This window comes from Perna viridis, chromosome 13 (genome assembly GCF_037379345.1).
Source record: "Perna viridis isolate PV_CMFRI_1.1 ecotype Kerala chromosome 13, ASM3737934v1, whole genome shotgun sequence".
NCBI lineage: Eukaryota > Metazoa > Mollusca > Bivalvia > Mytilida > Mytilidae > Perna > Perna viridis.
Genome location: NC_142457.1, coordinates 25,690,549 through 25,713,224, shown reverse-complemented (window position 1 = coordinate 25,713,224; position 22,676 = coordinate 25,690,549). Strand labels below are relative to the sequence as shown.

The 22,676-nt window shown below is 32.4% G+C and overlaps 1 protein-coding gene and 2 long non-coding RNA genes across 3 annotated transcripts; 2 read left to right on the top strand and 1 right to left on the bottom strand.

Moving 5' to 3' along the window:
• The first annotated feature begins 1,383 nt into the window (after positions 1-1,383).
• Positions 1,384-10,237, top strand: LOC148600103 (uncharacterized). The gene is made up of 2 exons (XM_088557465.1): positions 1,384-1,500; positions 3,044-10,237. Exon 2 carries the CDS (start codon positions 3,048-3,050, stop codon positions 4,716-4,718), a length of 1,671 nt encoding a protein of 556 aa, XP_088413591.1. The 5' UTR covers positions 1,384-1,500; positions 3,044-3,047; the 3' UTR covers positions 4,719-10,237.
• On the bottom strand, positions 7,427-16,966 carry LOC148600102 (uncharacterized). The gene is made up of 3 exons (XR_015917743.1): positions 16,696-16,966; positions 14,799-15,042; positions 7,427-12,709 (listed from the first exon to the last, which is right to left on the bottom strand). It is a non-coding gene; the product is annotated as an uncharacterized LOC148600102 (long non-coding RNA).
• Positions 15,998-20,679, top strand: LOC148600101 (uncharacterized). Its single transcript, XR_015917744.1, has 3 exons — positions 15,998-16,094; positions 17,545-17,684; positions 18,770-20,679. It is a non-coding gene; the product is annotated as an uncharacterized LOC148600101 (long non-coding RNA).
• The last annotated feature ends 1,997 nt before the right edge of the window (positions 20,680-22,676 follow it).

Sequence of the window (22,676 nt, the reverse complement as noted above, 5' to 3'; positions counted from 1 at the left end):
TGGCCCATCGGACACTGTATGCTTTCGAGGCTGGCCTGGTAAATGAAGATATCAAGTTTTTACTCTTTATTGTCCTAAACGTACACATGTAATGATCAAAATATATTTTTTTAATAATATAAGCGTAATACTATAAATTACTTACTTATAAATTATTAGTAAAACAATTAAGCAAGTACCAATGAATTCAGACCTATTTATTCTCCTGTCACAGATTATGTATTATTCAATATTACAAATATTTCTTTCTTTCGGTTAAATTTACAAATACATCAAGACATTATCAATTTACTTAAGCTAAAATGCAATTTTATTTATTTTTGATTTATTGCAGAATCATATAGAATTTTACTGCATCACAGTATATATACATATATATTTTTTCGCAAGCCACTGATACAAGGCGCATAGTTGTAATTAGTATTACCGGTAACTCGACATTGTGTTAAATTTCTGACAACCTTGTTTTTTTTAAAATATTTTCTTGTTTATATGTTAGCATTTAAATTTACATAAATAATTCCCTCTCACTGTTATCTTCATTATATCTTTTTTTATATTCAATGAATTTTGATGACATATTTCGAAGTCAGTTGTCACGGCCTTTTGGAATATCAATGGATCAACAGCAGAATATTTTTGTGTGATCATGACAAACATAATTTATTACTAATTTTCAAGACAACAAACTTAGTTGATATTGAGGTAGCCTTTATAGTGCATTTTTTTTTTAGCATTTTTTTTTTTTATTTACTTTTCTGGGGGGAGGGTATTCACAGTATTTCTAGTTGATCATATAAATTCATCGAAACATAAGGACTAGTTAAAAGGGCAACGGGCGTATCATGCACTTTAAAGCGCAGCTGTTTATATATTTTCCTTAATGAAAGAAAAAAATATGGCAACATGCATTGTTATAGAAGAAATTAGTTCAAAATATATGATAAAATGGGTATTATCTAGAGAGATATGAAAACTGCAAAAATAATACCAAGTTCAGCAATATGCCTTATTCTAAAAAATGAGAGAATTGAATCTTTATAACATATTTTGAAGTAAGTTTTCCGGTAATTTTATTGGTTTATCTCTTTCTTTTATTATTATTATTTTTCTTTAATGAAAAAAATCTTCATGAGGCTACTATCATTTTGGAAATATTTCAAACAACCTTTTATCTTCACATGTTTACTTGAAAAATATTCTTTTCCTGGTTTTTAAAAACAATATTTTTCTTTTTTTTTTGTTTTGTTTTGTTTTGTTTTTTGTTTTTTGTTTTGCTTTAAATCAAACACATAAATAAACAATTGTATGTCTTTGTTTAAATTAAAACAAAATTTCCTTTGCGCTATTCCACTTGTTGTTTTTTGTCGCTTTTTGTCACTTCTTGTCGTCAATTAGTGAGACTCGCAGACTGACGTCATCATTGAAACAGAAACTCCGCGTCTGTCTGAAAGGCGCAGAATCACCGCCAATTTATATCCCTGACTGTGTTTCTGGTCTGTAAGTCATACAAATATATTGTCCCTCAATAACTGTGTTGATTTTCAAATTTGATATATACGGTTGTACCAAATTAAAACATGACAGTAACCTTTTGGGATTCGGTGCAGGAGATATATTTTTGTTTTGACCACCACCGATCCCGAATGGGATTAGACATGCCAGTACTTAAATTTGAGATTTCTGAGTGGTTTAACCTTACTCCTACAACGTAAGAAGGTTGAATTCCGTTCCCTCATACCCCAACTCTTCGGATGGCGCCAAGCCAGAAAATAGTTTGCCAGGTAGCCTCTGGCATTGCTGGAGTAGGTTTTACCTGTCTAATCACAACTTTGGATTTTTTAACGGAAAACAAGGGCTTAATATACATGTACGCACAGTCATTTGAATATTAGTGCCAAATAGCAAGAAAAGAGTCAAATATTGCTATTTGTCGCTACAAATATAATTCAAACGACTGATGTACGTATCTGCAAAGTCAAGTCAAGAGGCTTAGTGTTTTGACCACTCCGCTCCATGAGAGTTAACCCACTGTATGAATAGTAATTAAGGGAACCAAGGTCCTAGCAGAAATCAAAAGAAAGTAATACAGTGATAAAGACAATACATGGAAAACACATACAAAAAAAAATAAAAGAACATGAAGTACATGTAAATAAAATAATACATACAAAGTAGGTTAAGTGTCCTCTGCTTTTCTAGAAACACCCGCCGAGTTGCTCATAAAAAGTCCAGGGTAGTTGAAAGATGAAAGGTTTATATAAACTCATTCTAAAGTCGATAAAAAAAATTGGTAATAAGCTGAATCCACCGCCGTCAAAAGAAAAAAATATCCCCAGTGCCAAATCACAAAATAATAGTTAAAGCTACGTTTCACAGCACAGCTATATGTAACTGATTTTAACCTGTATGAAAGGTCTAAACTCATTCAAAAGTCAATAAAAATACATTTTGTAACAAGCTTTATCTGTTTTTGGATTCGACGCTGGAGAAAATTTTTTGCTTTGACCACCACCGTCAAAACAAAAAAATATAACCAATGCCAAATCCCAAAAATACTAAGCAATATATAATTGATTTTAAGAGAATTGTCTGTACGTAGCTGATTTTAACCCAAGTCCCATGTAATCACAACTTTGGATTAGTTTTTGTAAAGAAAAACAGGGGCTTGATATACATGTACTTAACCAAGGTAATATCTAGAGCTTTAGTATTTTGTATTTTGACCACCAGTATGGGGTTAAACAATATATGATGATCTAACTCCTCCCTTTACACTACGCTCCGTGAGGGTTAACAAACTGTATGAAAGGTCTGAACTCATTCAAAAGTCGATAAAAAAAATATAACCAAGGTAATATCTAGAGCTTCATCCGTTTTTGGATTCGGTGCTGGAGATATATTTTTTTTTGTTTTGACCATCACAGTCAAAACATAAAAAATATAACCAATGCCAAATCCAAAAATGGATTATATTAAGCTATATTTAACTGATTTTAAGAAGTAGGAATTTAAATCCTATAGTTCTCTATTTATATTACAGAAAAATGGCATCTGAAAGCTGCAGCATCTGTCTGTTACTAGAAAGGACCAGCACTCCTGAAGTATGGTGTCCACAATGTGAGGAATCCCTTTGTTCAACATGTAGTGAGCAACACAGAGTAGGCAAAGCAACAAGGGACCACAGCACCATACCTTATGAAGATTACCTAAAATTACCATCTTTTATCCACAAAATTCAACTCGACTGTGAAGAACACAAACAAAAATATCAATATTACTGTAGGTCTCACGATTGTGTTGTCTGTTATATGTGTTTATTGCAATCTCATAAAAAATGTGAAGACACTCTACCTATAGACGATGTGATCAAAAAAGTAAAATCTTCAGCCATGTTCGAAAATGTTTGGATATCATTAAAAATTACTCATCAAACGTTTTTGACAGCGATCACTGAAAAAGAAGAAAATGTGAAAATACTGAAAGCTAAGAAGGAAGAATTATCAACAAATGTAAAAAAAAGAACACAAAGACTTATTGATCAAATTAAGAAACTAGAAAACAAAACACTATCAGCGTTAGAGTCAGTTGTAAATGAAAATGTAAATGAAATCAAAGCCACCACAAAAATCCTGGAATCAAATAAAAGAAAACTTGGTGAATTATTGGGACAAGAGGAACTCATTAAGAAACATGCATCAAATTTCCAAGCATTTATTGCAACAAAACAAATGGAGAGAAAAGTTCAAGAATCAGAAGAAATCTTACAAAAAATATCTGAAAAAGGAGCCATGGATAATACAGACATAGAAATGAATGAAAACATCACAGCAGACGACACAATTTTTGGAATTAAAACTCTGTGTGACATTAAAGTATCAAAAGAAAAAAATACAACTTCCATAGACATAAACAAACCAAACATAGGTCAGGCAGAGGTGAAGACAAGATTCCCCAGACAACTGACACTTAAACAACAGTTTACAGTAGATCAAGGTTGGTGTTCTGGTTGTTGTACGCTGCCTAATGGACTCCTGGTGTTGACTGATAAGGACAATGGTGTAGTAAACATACTACACAGTAATGGTCAACACAAATCATCAGTCAGATTTAATGGAGGAAGACCATGGGATGTAACAGTCATCAATGAGAACCATGTTGCTGTTTCTAATCCTCTCCATAAAACAATCTCCATCATAGATGTAGACAGGAGTAAAATCATTAAAACACTTCAGATAAAGAGTCGATTCAGTGGAATTACACATAGTGATGGACATTTATACTTCTGTGTACCTAAGGTAGGAATCCAAAAAATTAATATAGATACAGAAAAAATAGACAAACTCCATGACGACCAGACTGTTCATGTTGAGTCATATATAGACACAGATGGCAACAGAATATGTTATACCTGTCCTTACAACGACACAGTTACTGTCTTAGATTCTGACCTCAGAGTTATCTTCACATTCAAGGATCACAATACAATGTCATTTCCTGTTGGAATATCAATGGATGAACACCAGAATATTTTTGTGTGTAATTATAACAAACATAATTTATTACTAATTTCAAGGGATGGAGATAAACATGAAGTTGTTGTTGAAGGTGGAGATGATGGGTTGTGGCGCCCTGTGTTTGTACATTATGATAAAGTGACTCATCATCTCACTGTTGTTGATTGCAATAAGGTGGTCAGGATATTTACTGTATATTGACTTTTGATGGAGAACCAACACTGAGATAAACAAATTATTGAGATTAATTCAATTTCAAGGTAAGAAAACATTTCCACCTTTTTCTTAATTGTCAGACATAAATAAACATGTGATAATTAACTTGATCAAAAGAAAAGAAACATGATTTAATTTTTGGACTTTATTTTTTATATGTATACTCGAATTCACCTCAGCCTGTTTGCAGTTTTTTTTTTAATTATCTTGTAAATTACTCATAAGTTCTTTTTAAAAAATTGCCATTTTATTCATGTCATTCTGTACTACAACTTTCATACAATTATTTTTCGTTCTTACCTCCGAGATCGAAATATTTTCATATTTATTTTTTATGAGAATTTTGCATTGAGCGTATTGTTTATCCGCCATCTTGTTTCTATGGATATTTTGAAATGTTCCCTAAAATCTCACAATTGAAGAGCTGAAATACCATGATTTCCCGCCACATTTCTGGTTCCCTGCCAATTGAATACTATATGTGGTAAATTATATATTAGGTACCAGTTGTAACATTTTCATTTGGAACTTCGGGTTTTTCTTTCATTAAATGTAAATAGCAGAAATATGATATAAGATAATTTAAAAAATTAAAAAAGGCTGAGGTGAATTCGAGTATATAAGGTTTGTTTTTCTAAAGTAATTTTAATGATATCAGACATTTCCACTTTTTTTTTAAATTGTCAGACATAAATAAACATACATTTGTTCATATGATAATTAATTTGATTAAAAGAAAAGAAACATGATTTAATGTTTGGACTATATTTTCAAAAATCTTAACAATATTTGACAGAACTTTCTACTTTTATCCTGGCATAAGATTACAAAAATATGATTATTATATTAACTTATTAAAAAATCTTTCAAATAGTACAGAAATTTCATATTGAGTTTAAATAAATTTAATTTATATTTTTTATCAATCAGTGTTGGTCTTCAACAAGATTGTCAAATTCATGTACATGTATCTACATGTAGATGTGTCATCATTGAAAATAATTTTTGCCTTTTGTTGTATATATTTGCATTGTCATATTTCTAAATAAATGAAATTTTCTCGTTTGAAAACTGGAAATAATTAAAATTAAAAATTTTAATACTAGTATTATTTTTCTAGTCTTCATTGCTTCAACTAAAATGAACATATTTTTTTTTAAATGGTTGATTTATTTCAGAACTTTTATTGTTTTTTTTTCTTGAAATATCAATTACATGTATATTATTGAAAGGTACTACTAAGGACATTAAATTACCCACAACAGTGATTACACATGTACTTGCAACTTCAGTAATTAAAAGAAATACCTGTATCTGCAATTTATTGATTCACATGTAGGTACATGTACATCTACATTTATAAATGTTGATTTTTAAATCAGTTATTGTAAATATATATGTACATGTATGTGTATTTGACTTTATATATTTAGCACTAACAGGGGCGGATGGAGAAATTATGAAAGAGGGGAGGGGTGCCAGGTTATTATTTGCTCATTAAGGCAGTGTTAGAAACTAATTTTTTTTTCATGGTTGTCATTTGGACCATCTGGGCAAAATTTCAGCTGGTCCAAACTTAAGTTCACTGGTCCAAAAAAAAATGGTGTACCTTTTTCAAATGATAGCAGTTCAGATAACATACACATGTTAAAATATTTTATTGTAATAATATATTAATCTGCTAATAGACACTAAAATTCATATTCCATCTCAAGTTCAATTTCTCTCTCAACTTCATTTTCAGACATGTCACATTCTGATTCTGATGAAAGCTTTCCTGGCAAAAACGTAGCCAAGGGCGGTTTTCCAGCCATTCATTTCTGAAAGTCCTTGGTTTTCTATTAAGTTCATAGTTTTTCTCCTTTTTGGGGGCTGGTGCTTTTGCACCGGTCACAAATTTCCACATTTTAGAAAAACAATCAAGGTCAAAAATAAAACCGGAAATAGGAAATCCTAATGTAAAGTCGGAACCGATGACGGAGAAACCAGATTTTTACTTTGTTTACAATACGATCGATAGACAAAAATAGATCGGAATAAAACTTAAGGAATGTTGTTGTAAATAATGTGAAAGGTGAAAGTAAAAGAAGTAAGTGTTCTGTAATACATTTAAAATTGGCAGTCGTCCATCGGACGAGTAGAATACAAACTGAGGTCGTCCGAGGTCAACACAGGTCGCCGGTGACGATCGGACGACCGGGAATTTCGAACACTGTTAAGGTCCATAGATTACAAAAAATAATAATTATTTCGTGTGTGGGGGGTTTACACCTTGAACCTCTGGATCCGCCACTGTAATTATGTTAACACCTATACCTGTATTTTATAATTAGTTCAAATCTAATGTGAGGAACAATGCCAGTTCATATTTTTTATGACTAATAAGATTATAACATGTATATGTAGTTTGAATGGTGCATTTAGAATGATTTGGTGTTTTTTTTCTCTTGATGGACTAAGACAATATTAATTTATTAAACAAATTCAGGTTTAAAGATAAATAAAATATGTTTAATCTATAATGATTTAATTTATCAGAAATCTTTATAACAATATCAGAAATTATCTTTTTTTTTTTCTAAGAAATGTTTTTCAGAAACATGTTTTAATTTACTGACTTAATTATCTTTAATAACTTTTTACTTTTTTATTTACATAAATGTAATACATTTTGCAATTAACTTAATTAAAAATCTTTAAAAGAAATAATACAAAATTAGTTTATATAGTAAAATGATTGATTTTTTTTTTGGAAATTATTTCATATTTCTTTATTAATAAGTCTTGGTCTTCATGGAGTTTTTCAAATACATGTATCTAGATGTGTCATCAGTGAAAATCTGTTCATTTCATTGTTGTTGTGAATGTATATAGTTGTATTTATCATTTTTATGTTTCTATCTTTGATTTAGTCATACTCAAATGATTAAAGAAATATTTATTTGTTATTTGTCATGAATATCATATATATACATGTACATGTATATTCTTTGAAAAGACTCTTTAAAACAATGAACATTTTAGGCACTGTAAACTATTATAACTTATTGTAGTTATAAATATTATGAATACAAGTACATGTATGTATCCTTTTAATGATTCTTTATAAAAACAATACTTTCAAAAAATTAAAATGAAACTGTACAAGAAGTAGTTATGTAAAAACATGTACTATACTTTATTTTTATTTTTATCCAGGATTTGAATTGTTTTACAAGACATTTCACCTTCAACTTTGACAACTTGTGATATCCTTGTACATGTACATGCAAGTCAAATTTATTTTTTTTTTTAATTTAAATACATTTCTTCATGTACTGTACATATATAAATCCTTCTGAAGTTACATGTATATTCATTTTTTTTTTCTTGAAATTTGAAATATTTTTGACTTTAAGTAAATAAACTGAAAATTATTTTCACTAATTGTAAATACATGGAGATTTCTTCAATACTTACCATGTGTACAGTACATCATCTACGTTTAAATGTAATTTTTATCAGTATATAAATGTACATGGCATGAGTAGAATGCACATTTATTTATTTACAATATTTGTTTATTTTTTATTTTATTATTTATTTTTTTGTAAATATATATGTTTCGTTTTCGTGTGTATGTGCAATGTACTTGCAGAGTTGGATTGAAAAATTTAAAAAAAGAGGGGTCCCCCAAGGGCACTCAGGTCATTATTTGCTCATTGGATATTTTGAATGACGATACATGTAACACAAATTTTCCATCACCCCATGAACCCCCTGGATACCCACTGTAAATATGTTTACATCAATTATTTATAGTTCAATTCCACCAAAGTCTGACAATTTAATAGGAAATCTCAAGTGACTCCTTAACAAGGCTTTTTCCTGAGATGAATAAACCCAGTTTTTATTTTAGAACTAATGAGGCCTAGCCATATGGAATTACATGTTCATGTACATTGAATGGTAGAATGATTTGGAATTTATCTTATGATACACTAGGAACAATATTCGTGTATCTACATGTAGATGGCCAAGGCATGGTGGAAGTTAGTTTTAAACACTTAGTGAGTTTGGATTTTCCGATAATGGGCGAATCCAACATATTTTATCATGATCATATGGATATTAATGACAAACCTAATATTTAATGTCCATCAAAAATGTGACACATTCCAATAGAGTCTGAAATATGTATTCATCTTCAGGACGCAGTAAACATGAACTATTTAAAGATTGCGTATAGTTCAAGAGACTTTGCTGATTCAAGGAGTCTTTAATTATGTGCACTGCCAATATGGATTATCGCATGAAAGGCAAACTATTCGGATTCTTTTTTTAAGATGGAATTATTTTTTCTAGTGAGAACTTCCATTTATGCAGAAATAAGCTATCAAAGGTTTTTCATGTATTATACATTGTGTCTTGATTATTTGTTTGAACTTGCACTTCAGCATGTTGAAGAGTGAAGTTAATAACACTTATAAAATACATGTACATGTAGTGTTCATTTGTAATTATTTATTCAGTTGTAGAGATTTCCAAATTTAAAAACATTATTGGTAATTGGCTGAATTGGAAAAAAATTGTTATGAGGCAAAAAAAAAATTATATGTCAATATTACTTGTTTTTGTATTTTAACACCGCACCACAGTGCACTTTAAAAGCATATAATTTTGGTAAGGTGAGTTATAATCTTAATGACATGCACACAAAATGAACATTTCAAGGGCAGCTAATTCTGTCAAAAATTTATTTTTTCTTACATTCTCTTAAAAAATTATTCTGAACAAATCTATTGATGTAGAGATCAAAGTATATTCTTTTCAAATAAAGAAAGTATCCTTGAGTAAAATTATTCTGTCATATTTGTGGGTTATGGACATGCATTTTTCCTGATTTAAAACTTACACTTAATTATTTAGTATCAACAGAGATGCTATCCAATAATATTAATTCTAAAGTTTATTGTATTACATTGTACAGGTAGTTCTAAGGGAAATAATCCATTTTGCTTCCATGTCAATGCTGTCCATCATTCATCAGTAGTAATATTTTGTTTCTGTGAACAAACAAGAGTTTGAATCATCAAGATTTTTTTCATAGTGGGGACTTTTATTGTTTTTTTTTTTGGTTGTTTTGTTTGTTTTGTTTCGGTTTTTTTTTCTTTGTTCTTTTTTGTACACTTTATCACAATATTCTAACAACATTTACCATTTAATTTTTTTGTAATTTTTTTTTAATGCTATAGAAGTTATAGTTCTAAAGTTACTATTGCAATAACTTAATAATACATGTTTGATCATATGTAAATTAAATATGCTTTCAATTCAAAATTACTGTGAAACATTATCAAGCCATTGCAGTCCTCCATATTAGAAGAGTTATTGTTCCTGAATTTTTTCAAGTATCCAGAATTTTACTTCTAATCCAAGCAAATTTGATATTTTTTGTGTAAATTGTCATGTAATAGTATTCAGACTGCTGGTGTAAAAAAAAAATAAAACATATTTTACGAAAATCTCTTTTTGTTTGCCCTTAAGGGCTAGTTTTAATGTCCTGGCCATTTTCTTAAGATGTTCCCATGAGGGGTTAATTTTGCGGATTTCCAACACAATGGTATGACGCCATGTTATCTCTTCTTGGCTTTAACTCTTGTGTCAATGGAAGCGCTGTTAAAGTGTGGTCTTGTTGATGTTTTGTCAAGATGTGTCCAATTTATCACTACCATATGATGATGATATGTTTCATGCCTTCCTGATTGTATCTACTAAAGAGGTCATGTCTTACTAATTGTATCTACCAAGGACATCCATGTTGGAGGCCTTATTAAAGAGGGTTCCTTTCAATTTAACTTGTATAACAACATTTTACACAAGAAAAGTTTGAAACAGATAATTAACTGCGGTGGAATAATGGTATCATGCTGTCTTCAATTTCGTTGTTGTGGGTGGTGGAATAATAGTATCATGGTATCGTCATTGTTGACTGCAGTGGAATAATGGTATCATCCTGTCGTCAGTTTCGTCAGTGTCGCCTGCGGTTGAATAATGGTATCATGCTATAGTCAGTTTCGTCATTGTTGTCTGCGGTGGAATAATGACATCATGCTATCGTCATTGTTGACTGCGGTGGAATAATGGTATCATGCTGTCATCAGTTTCGTCATTATCGTCTGCAGTGAAATAATGGTATCATGATGTCATCAAGTTCCATCATCGTTGTCTGTGGTGGAATAATGGTACCATGCTGTCGTCAAGTTTCATCATTGTTGTCTGTGGTGGAATAATGGTACTTTACTGTCGTCAGTATCTCTGTCTGTGGTGGAATAATGGTATCATGATGTCGTCAAGTTTCATCATTGTTGTCTGTGGTGGAATAATGGTACTATGCTGTCGTCAGTATCTCTGTCTGTGGTGGAATAATGGTATCATGATGTCGTCAAGTTTCATCATTGTTGTCTGTGGTGGAATAATGGTTAAAACAATGGTCAGTTTGATCATTGTCTGGTGGAATAATGGTACTACCCTCTCATCAGTGTGGTCATTGTTGCCTGTGGTGGAGTAATGGTATCATGCTCTCGTCAGTTTCGTCATTGTTGTCTCCGATGGAATAATGGTGTCCTGCTATAGTCATTTTTGTCATTGTTGTCTGTGGTGGATGATGTTACTACCCTCTCATCAGTGTCGTCATTGTCGTCTGCGGTTGAATTATGGTATCATTTTGTCATCAGTTTGTCATTGTTGTCTGTAGTGGAATAATGATATCATGCTATAGTCAGTTTCGTCATTGTTGTCTGCGGTGGAATAATGACATCATGCTCTCGTCATTGTTGACTGCGGTGGAAAAATGATATCATGCTATAGTCAGTTTCGTCATTGTTGACTGCAGTGGAATAATGGTATCATGCTGTCGTCAGTTGTCGTCTGTAGATGTTTCATGTTAGTATACATTGAGTGTATCGATTTTCATGAAATTAAACCACCTAAGAAACCCTGGGATTGATTTTAGGGATTTAAAACTTGAACTAATTACGAATGAGGGATCAGAAACAAACATTTTCCTGTTTTGCAGATAATAGCTTGAGTAAAGATGAATGGATCTTATAAATGAGCCTCAAGGTGACATACCTATCCTTAAAAGAAAGGCTTTGATTGATTGTGGGGGTTGTGCTTATTGAGCAATATAGGGCAAAACAGGGACTTTGGGGTCAAGTTCTTTCCCTGGCTAATTGCTATTAAAATTGAGATCTGTATCAAGCTTGGAAAGCGCATAAAATTTTGGCCCAACTGTTCATGATTAGACAACTGCATTCTAATCAAGCATTGCCCTGCGAAGCATTTCTTTGGCTTAATATGAAAGTAAGACACAGACCATTTTCTTTTTGAAGGGGCTCGGATTTAATGTCGAGTTAATTTTTGCCCACACACGAAAAGTATTTCTTTTTTTCAGCAGCAGCCGTAGTTAAAAATTGTATTTGAATATCTATATTGTTAAGAGATGGTGGAAATATTAAACAATATTAATATTTTTTTCAATCAATGACTGAGAAATACTTACGGCTAAAATTTGGAGTAATCTTATATTTTCCATAACAAACCAAGCCTCCCCCTCAGTACAAATAATGTTATGTGCCTAACAATTGCTACAAGACACAGATTAAAGGGAAATCTATTAGACTAAGAAGACAAAATTATCAAAAGGGTGGTTCTAACCCTTATACCCCACATGGAACTAAAGCACGTGAGCTGAGATAGGATCCGTTCACATCCCCCACCCTAATCAACTAAACTATGATTTTCAGGTACCCTTATACCTCCCATTTCCGAATCTTTTTGACACCAAGAGATAAACTGAAGCATTTTTGTATTTTTTGGCAAATTTTAATACCTCATTGAGGCAAAAATAAATTTTATAAAGTTTTTTTTTCTACTCAATTCTTTCTTCTTCCATGTCTTCCTTTTATGCTGAATTGCTGATAAACAATAATCACCTGTCAAAATGAAGATTGATTTTGCTATAAACACAAAGAAAAGTCAAATGCCGTAAAAATAGAAAACACCACATCATTTATCTGCTAGTCTTTAATTATTTAAAAAGAAAAAAAAAATGATAAATAATTCATTACTGGTATAAACATGTATGTGATAAACTGAACATGTACAGCCATTTTAATATCGCCCTTGTTATCAGCCCTTGATTGATATTGTCTTTGACCCGCCGATATCAAGATCTCGGGTTGAAAAAAGGGGAATTAGTAAGGCCACATTTTAATATTTGTAAATTTTCATTGTTAAGTAATAGGGAAATATTGATTCATAATTTTTTTTCTGTCAATGCCTGAGAAAAAAGAAGAGAAACAAGAGGCTCCCAGAAGCCATTTGACCCGGAAGTGGTTAGTGAGACCTAAGGGATTAAAACCAAAATTTGACCTGAGATAGATCTCATCATGCTGAACATTTTTACCCCATGTCAGAATTTAGCTAAACCTAACGGTTTAGGAGATATATGTGAAAAACTACTGTCTGACCCCTATGTTCTAGTTTTAGTAACGGCGGCAATGTTTTTGGACGAATAAAAAATCCCCACATTAGTTCTATGCAGGATACCCCAAGGAACATTAATACCAAGTTTGGTTTCAATTGGTCAAGTAGTTTCAGAGAAGAAGAGTTGTGTATAATTGTTAATGACGACAACAGACGCCAAGTGATGGCAATAGCTCACATGTCCTTTGGCCAGGTGAGCTAACAATAGCTTAAATTTTGAAAATTACTTTTCTCCAAATTATCCAACCCCATCCCCTTTCCCTTCAGTATTAAAAAGATTCAGTGCCTAATATGGATATAGTGTTGATCTTCAGTTTTCTTTGGGTTGTAAAATAAGTTTTCAAATATTGTGACTATAAATATTAAGAGTGAATTTGAGAGAAGCTAAAAAATGGTCTAAGGGAGGTAATTCAAGAAATTTTTCACTTCACATTAAAAAAAAAGTTTGACACAAAACTAAGATGGTTTCATATACGGTGAAACCTGTCTATACCAAACACTTTTTTTTAAAGATTTTTATATCAGTGTAAATGTACATTTCGGAACCTTAGTAAACCAACCAACTATACAAGTCTGAACCGAGCCAGTTTTAAATTTGAAATATATAGGTTTAGATAGAATTCTCACTATGTAGTTTTAATAAAATAATGCTCATAGATAAATCAATATTGTGACATTCCTTCGTCAGTTCATTTTGTGACTTAAACAGCTTGCCCAAAACCTGAAACTAGTAAAAACTGACAGATTTTTGAAACATGTGAGAGTTTCAGTTGTGTTCTCAAGAAAAAAATATTGAAATTGACTGTTCATTTAGTAGCTAATTGAGTTAAAGGCACAGATTGTTAGTTGCACTGTTTGTTTGTGTAATATGTAAATTGTCATATCAAATGGCCTAAACCCTACAGATTTGGAAAGCCTTAATCAGTTCTGAGTTTATTAAACTGAAAAAATACATAAAAAATGTAACAAGATGATCCTCACTGGTTATACTTCAACCCCCCCCCCCGCAAAAAAAAGGGCAGGCTGGTCTTAAAAAAAGGAGGGTTAGGCTGGTCTTTAAAAAAAAGGGTTAGGTTGGTCTTTAAAAAAGAGGTTTTGGCTGGTCTTAAAAAAAAAGAATTAGGGTAGCCTGGAAAAAAAGGTTAGGCTGGTCTTAAAAAAAGGAGAGTTAGGCTGGTCTTTAAAAAAGAGGTTTTGGCTGGTCTTAAAAAAAGAGAATTAGGGTAGTCTGGAAAAAAAAGGTTAGGCTGGTCTTAAAAAAAGGAGAGTTAGGCTGGTCTTTAAAAAAGAGGTTTTGGCTGGTCTTAAAAAAAGAGAATTAGGGTAGTCTGGAAAAAAAAAGGTTAGGCTGGTCTTAAAAAAAGGAGGGTTAGGCTGGTCTTTAAAAAAGAGGTTTTGGCTGGTCTTAAAAAAAGAGAATTAGGGTAGTCTGAAAAAAAAAGGTTAGGCTGGTCTTAAAAAAGACGGTTAGGTCGGTCTTAAAAAAGGAAGGCCTAAATATATTTTAGAATACTCAAGAGGTCAAGCTGATCTTACATTTGTCTTTAGAAAGGGAGAGTCGAAATCCATTTTGGAAGATTGAAGAATAGAAATTCTATGGTAGGTTCCCAGTTGCTGAATCTACGGATGATGATGAAATGCCATAATCTCAAACAGCCCCATGCACATAGTACTGGAAGATGATATATACACAGTCAAGATGAACCTGGAACAATTGAGATGAAAGTAGACCTTGATTCCATCTGACAAATTCTTCAATGCCACTAGAGATACAAATGTCCTGAAAAAGAACAACAAGAATAAGAACGCTGTACTTCCATGCATAAAATCAGTACAAGTGAACGAATGACCTTAATATCTAATACTAAACACTAATCTGTTATCAGTGAACTAATGACCTTAGTATTTAACAAAGAACACTAATAAGTTACAGTGAAATTTTCATTTTTATATCTAAAACAGAACACTTAAACCTGTCTTAACTGAACCTGAATACCTTTCTATAACAGACACTTTTTAATACAAAGAACCTTAGTGAGTGCACTAATATACCCCACACATCCACAAATATGACTCAAATTAAAAGTATTTAAAAAAAGTTCAAGGGCCTTATAGAAAATCGCAACATAACATGAACTTGATCTGTAACTGATCATGATACATTGTAAACTCACATACCAAACATCAGCTCAATATGTTGAGAAAAAAAGTCCTGAAAACTGTTGATTTAAAAGAAATTGTTAATTCGAAGGCCTGTAATTTTGGTAAAAGTCAGCGGAGCAGAACAAAACCTATATATACTCATCATGGTAGAGTAACACTAACATACCAAATATCAGCTCGATATCTGTAAGCGTTTAGAAAAAAAGTCCCAAAAACTTTTATTTTTGAAAATTTGCTCAGTCCAAGGCAAGTAATTTCTGTAAAAATCAGCAGAACAAAACGTAAACATGATCTGTTTATCAAGATGGTAGTTTCACAAACCAAAAATCAGCTTAAGGTACGAGATCACAATTATCTGCCCTTAGCTATTCCTTGTATACGAATATAGTTCCTATTTTAATAGGGTATTTTTTTTTTAATTATTTAGACAACCTTACCTTTAGAATTTATTATTCTTTTTTGGTTCAATTGAAAGAAGAATAATGCAAATAATTTAATAGATGTCTTGAATTAATAATGAAATACATATAGGGTGTGATTTGGTGAGATCAGAAAACTTTTTGGCCTTTGGAAGCCATTTTGGGTCAAATTTGAGGGGGTCTCTGTGTTCAGGTAGTAAAAATTGAAAAATGACGGTGAAAATTTGTAATTTTTTTATGGAAGTTTGAGGTAAGATGGTTTATTCAGCTCCCAAAATTGCATTTGATTTGAAGCGGTAGGTTTTTTTTAATTTGAAAAATGCGATAATACACTCGGTGTGAAATTAATTGTGTCCTCGTACCTAATGGAGGAGTGTGTTTACATATAAAATCAGCTGTTACTGCTCCAGTACTGATTTTTTTTTGTATTTTTTTTTTATTTCTGTGTAGATAATGCTTTTGGGTACTGTAATATGTAAGAAGAAGTTTATTTTTCTGAAATTCTGTAAAATTCTGGCTATTTTGGGGGAAATTGGATTAGATTTCTTTTTTTTTCAATTTTTTGTGTCAAAGGGGGTTTCTAATTGAAGTTTAGGGGTACATTCCTACACTCCCATGCTGCAAAAGTTCATTTTAGCAAAATGGAGGTATTTTACCAAAAGTACAGAACAAAGATACAAGATAAATCAACCCTCGGAGAGAACAGGGCATGTATTATATGGACAGGAAATTCAACACCCAATGGCAAATATGGGATTATAAATTGTAGATTTCCTGTTGCCATTGGCATTGAGTGGAAATCAGTTTATGTGCACAGGCATATATGATAAATCATCAATTTGCTTATTTACCTGCATTTGCTGCAGTTGATGTTCCTCACTTGTGCCACAACACTAGCTGCATTAATGTTGTCCATTTCGTGTTAGAGCCTCACGCCGAGTCACAGTTTTAACAACAGTAGGCAGACGTGTGTCAAAAAGGGAATGAGTTGGTCACATTGCCCCATTGCCACCATGTTTAGTAGCCCTCAGGATGACAGACAATTATTTAGATATTTTGGACAAAATTAAGGGAGGGGGAGGCCAGGCTAGGGGAAGGCAGTCTTTATTTTATTTTTTTTTTTTGCATCAACTAAGAATCTTTTTGAAAATTTTAGGTGGTCCTTAAAAGGACCTTTATGTTTAATTTTCTTCTTTCATCACTGGGACATTTTCTTTTTGCAGTAATTGCAATGCTGCAGCAATTCTGGTACAGCATCTAGTTGGCTCTTTTTGTAATCAGGTCTCTTTTTGTTGTACTCTTAGTAGGCCTTGTGATCTTCCATGTTTTGAGCTATCTGATGAAGTCATAGTTTTTTTTACCTCAGTACGTTTTTCATATTGCTGGTGGTAAACAAAGTCTTTGTCCATCTTTTCGAAGAAAGTGTTACAGTCATCTGAAATCTTTATTCCCAAATTCTTGCTCTTTTTTATGGTTGATGCACCAGGCCTGTTGTTGTTGCGATGAACTGCAGAATGTAACCTCCCGTCCATATTTTTGCTATGGGTTACATTTGTAGGTAGGCTTACACTCAGTGCACGGTGGAAACCTTCATTCTTGTTCTTCATGTGATACATTTTCATACTATTGATTGCTTCTTCACTTAGCATCATCTTTACCAGTTCAGTGACTAATTTTTTGTCTGTTTTGTCCATTTTTAGCACAGTGATGTTATAGCAGCTGAGGTAGTAGGATCGCAACCACCAGTTACTTGTTTCTATTCCACCACACACCACGGAATCCCTGAAGCAGGATAAGCAGTCCCCATCATAGCACTTTAGTGTAGTAGTTACAATTGCAGGTAAAATTTTACCTATTTTTTCTATGTTTCTTTCATGATCATTCATAAGTTGGTTTAAAATTATCGAACATCGACAACTCAAATCAAGGCTAAATTTATGTTTCAATTCTTTATTTTCCATCTTTGTTTTACTGTGGAACATGGTCTCACTAAACTCGGCACTTAATCCTGTACGAAACTGTTGGCTCAGGTGCACCGGGTCAGCAAGTCTTTGCACTTCCCACAAATGTACCAAGGCTTGGATAGCATCTTCAACTCCTTGCGCCGACCTGGCGTCTCCATCAGTAGTAGCATACCGAATTAAAATACCCTGTGGTGCTAGTTGGCTTCCTACATCCTTTCCCATCTCGTATTCTGACACAGGTGCCAATCTTTTGTGAGATGCAGTACATCCTTCATGGCCTCCGGGACACACTACTTCAAAACTAAGTCCTCGTAACCATGCTCCCTTCCAACATAATAGGTTTTGGGACACTGCAACAATTATGTATATTCCTTCATGTTTTGCTCTATCCCCAACATCTGTGCCTGAGAAGCGTTAAGCCCTGGTTTGAACCAGGATATCGACCATCTAGTGTCAAATCTACAAGATTTTCAGGCTTTCCCTTACTTCTGTTATCAGTTTTTACTAGTTCTGTTTTCTCCTTCATGTCTTCTATATTCAGGTCTATCATCTCCTTTGCTACTCTGTCTGAGTTTCTCTGCATGCTACTTCTGCTAGGTGGTGGAACATTCAAACGGGCCAAAATCTCTTGTGTCTTCCTGTTTCCTATTGGACTGTCTAAGCCCACTGATGCCAATCCAACATTTGAATTTGAAGGATTCGGTCTTGGCTTGTTGTTTTCAATTTCTTTGTAGAGCTTCATTACTTCATTGGACACAAACCAACAGTTCTTGCATTTAAGTTTGTACATAGCACGACAACCCCATTTCTTAATGGTATGGGATTCCATCTGAGGCTTCTTGCAGGTACGTAGAGTTAATCTGTGTTGCTCATATGCTGAGTTAAACACAGCAAACATCTGTTCTTCATCAATGATGCGATAATTTGAACTTAATGTTGTCTGTATCTCATCTCTTTTCAGGTGAAATGGTCGCAATATCATCTTCTGAGAATTATCAACAGCAGGATCATCATCATTTCCAAACTGGGAACAGCTGTCAGGGCCAGTGGTATGCAGTTCTTCTGTATCAGCTTCAACATGCTTATCGTCTTGTTGGTGACCTTGCAAATTCATTCGGATGTAAGTTTTTGAATTATCTTCATCTGGTGAAACTGCATTCTCAAAAACAAGACCTTTCAACCATGGAGTATGACTTTTCTTGTACCATCCTGCATTCTTAGCTGTAGACCTTCTCTTTAGACCAGTTTTACCTTTGTTGTGTGGAGGATTGCCAGGAGCAAACATCTTGGAATAATTTTGCAGTCAGTCTTGGCACCAAATTTTGATGCCAATTTTTGCTTTCAAATGGCCACATTATATACTTTTCAGTTCTTTTGCTAATTTAGATTGTATTTTTTTTATGCTGTTTATGTTTGTTTAGTCTTAGAAAGGGTCAGGTTGAAGTCATTAATTTCTTTAATCAGATAAATTAACTGCAATAGGATTCTGGGATAACCCCTCAAAGTGCAAGGGGGATCAAAGAAACATCAATAGAAATCAAATATGGTGTGCAAAATCAGTGAAATGGAAAAAAATATATTGATTTAGAAATTTTCTTAGTGGTTTTATTAAAAACATATTCTTGATTTGCCTTCCTGAATTTTATTTCCAAAAAATAAATAATTTTGGCATTTTTTTTTACTTTATTCATCATGTTTCTGTCTAAATGTAACAAAATGTGATGAACTATCTTTTTATTTATTAAAAACACAAAGAAAAAGTCAATTTCTTTTCATTTTGTCAAAAAAAAAATTGTCAAATTATGCAAATGTCCTGTAGAGCAAGCCAACAAGTTGTGAACTTCTAAATCCTGAGCCTTTGGGTATTTGGTCAAATCAGCTGTTGTGAAAAATATTTATTTACACAGGGGATAATCATTTTGTCCCAAATTTGTGAATTGTTTCTGGTTTTTGTATCATTTCTTTATTTTATTATTACAATTATATATTTTTTTTTCAAAGCAGTACTTTAAAAATTGCTTTTATTTGTTGTAAATGTGTTTTTTTTTCCATATGTTTACCATATAAGAGAATTAGATAATTCATACTAATTTTCTAATAAGTGTTTTTGTTAAAGCAGCTTTTATTACTGATAACATAATTATCTAAGAATAATTACCACTTTAGTTTTCGAGAAAATCTTTCTTTCAAAAAAGTTAGAGAAGTTTTTAAATAAGTGGTCATTTTCAGATTTTTGCTTTTTTCTAGTATAAGAATGTGGTTAAGCAAGGCTCACAGTGGGTGTGTTTGAATTCAAAATGCCCGATCAAAAGTTGTTGGATTTAACCGAAACTTGTCAGAATGATGGCATATATATCAAAATTGTCAAAAAACTTCCTTATTTTGAATTCCAGAACTTGACCACAACTTATAAGAGAGGTCACATTTTTGTAAAACATGCTATTTTTATATGTTTTGGGGGTTTATTTCTCAGAATTCTTGGAATAAACATGAAATGAGGCAAAAAAAACCTATTTCTTTTCTCATTTTCTTGCATTTTAGTCAGGGTAAAATCGGGCAAATGAGCGAATTATTGTCTCCTTTTGAGTTTTTTGCACACACAGTGTCATAATAATTGCAAATAAACACTATTCATAGGCAGTAGACAGGGTAAAGGTAAAAATTTTAACATTTAGAATTTGTTTTTAACCTGCGGCAAAGGTCATTTGGCAAAATTAAAATGTTAGTCAATTGTCTCAACCTCTTGGAATACTCCCTTGCACTGCATTGGTATGAAATTCTGGATTATGAGAGGGAAATGTCATAAAAATGTAAAAACAACCATGATTTCCCATTCTTTTACATATATTTTGAATAAATGTGCCACTTAAACCCCTACTGAGTTGACAAACAACACTTATTTTGGAGCCGGTCATACACTAAAAAGCCTAAAAGCAGAAAAAAACCTGACTTGATATGAAAAAGAAACATCCAGATGAGTTCATATGTACCACATAAGCATCAAAACATGCATTTTAAAATATCTTTTCACTATTTTGTGGCTGTAGGGGTAAAATCTTAGTATAAACAGCATATTTACCAAAACCCACACTTTTATAACCCTTGTCCTGGCTTGATTTTAATTACCCCATCTGATAGTTTACTCTAAAACTCTGCCTCTGGTTGTTTTTAAAGTACATTTAGTGCGTCTATAGCACGTTGGAAGTAAGTTCGGGTTGATTCATTCTTTTTTAGCTTCTAAAAATGAGTTTTTATATAAGTACTCCTGCACTATGTGAAAATGCTCTAATACTGCAGTGTCATGTATGAAAACATATTTCTGTCTTAAATCAGATGGAAAGCTCACTAGCTGGTGTTTTCTACTTCAGAAACATGCAATGCAATAGAAATAAAGAAAAAAAAAAGAGAAAATCTGTCAAATATTTGAAATGAGGCTATTTAGAGGACACTTCTTCACCCAAACTGCAAAAAGTTGAAGTCACAACATATACCATTGATATAAAATTTGCCATTAATCATTTATTTTGCAACAAATCTCTGTAAAACTTTGCAGTTAGACTTAGAAATGAAAAGGCTTTCCACAGATGAAGCCTTTACTTGAGTTTCAAAATAAGCCGATCTAATAGGTACGAGATCACAATTAATTCCCCTCGTCTTTTCGTTGTATACGAGTGTAGTTCCTTTTTTTTTGGTAGTGTATTTCTTCCTGATTTTTTTCTTTGTTGTCATAAACTTCATTGCGTAGTATTAACTGCAGACATGTAGGGCAAGGATCAAATTTGCAAGGGATTTTTTTTATTCTGTAATTTTATGTGGAAGTTGTGATTTGGTTATGAAAGAAGGTCAAAAGTTAGGACATTGGCAGTGGTCACTTTTCATGTCTATGGTGTCTCCGACGCAAAGTTGCTAAAAATAAAAAATGATGGTGAATTTTTCTGGCACTCTTATAGAAATCAGCTTTTATACATGTTTTCATATTAGTGAATAAAGTTTGAATGAGTTTGAAGCAGTGGAATTTTTTTAATATGTCAAGATGGGCTTGTTGAAATGCACTACGAAATTAATTGTGTCCTCGTACCTTTAATATCTGCAAGTGTTTAGAAAAAAGTCTGGAAAACTAATGATGGACTGACAGGTAAAAAATATCATACCCTTCACAGCTTAGTTGCATGGGGTATAAATATCATCATATCTGTTTAATTGTACCAAACAACTGTCTATAGGGAACTAATTTTGAAGTTTAAATTCTGTTTATACACTAAACTAATTAACAAGAGGTATAAAGACTGTCTCCAAAACTCAACGTAACACAGACATACAGACTAACATGAGATGCACATGACTAATTGACAAGATGTATAAAAACTACTGTTAAACTTAACGTATAACAGACAGACAGACTACTGTACACACTTGACCAATTAATCAATGTATAAAAACATCCGACAAACATGAAGTGTGACAGACAGACACAGGACTCAAGCTACTTAAGAAAAACAAGGAGAAGTGATTTCTCTTCCAGAGAGACATTAGGGAGAAGTGAACGTGTACATGCATCTTTTACTATTTCTTTTTTTACTCACATGTGTTATATGTTACTTACATGAACACAATACTTGCAAGCATTTTCTTTTATTCATTTTCTTTTATTGAAATAAATTCCTTTTTAAGATACATATGTAAGTAACTAAATATTTTGGACAAAATGAAATCAGCCTGTTGACTGAACGATCGACTATCATTTTCATGAAATTGAATTTATAATCTACATGTATACCTCTAACCCTTACCAAATTTATAATCTACATGTATACCTCTAACCCTTAACAAATTTATAACAGCAAAATTAATAATGATTGAGCAAAGCA

Coding starts and splice junctions, on each gene's coding strand:
- LOC148600103 (XM_088557465.1), top strand. CDS start 3,048: ATGGCATCTGAAAGCTGCAGCATCTGTCTGTTACTAGAAAGGACCAGC.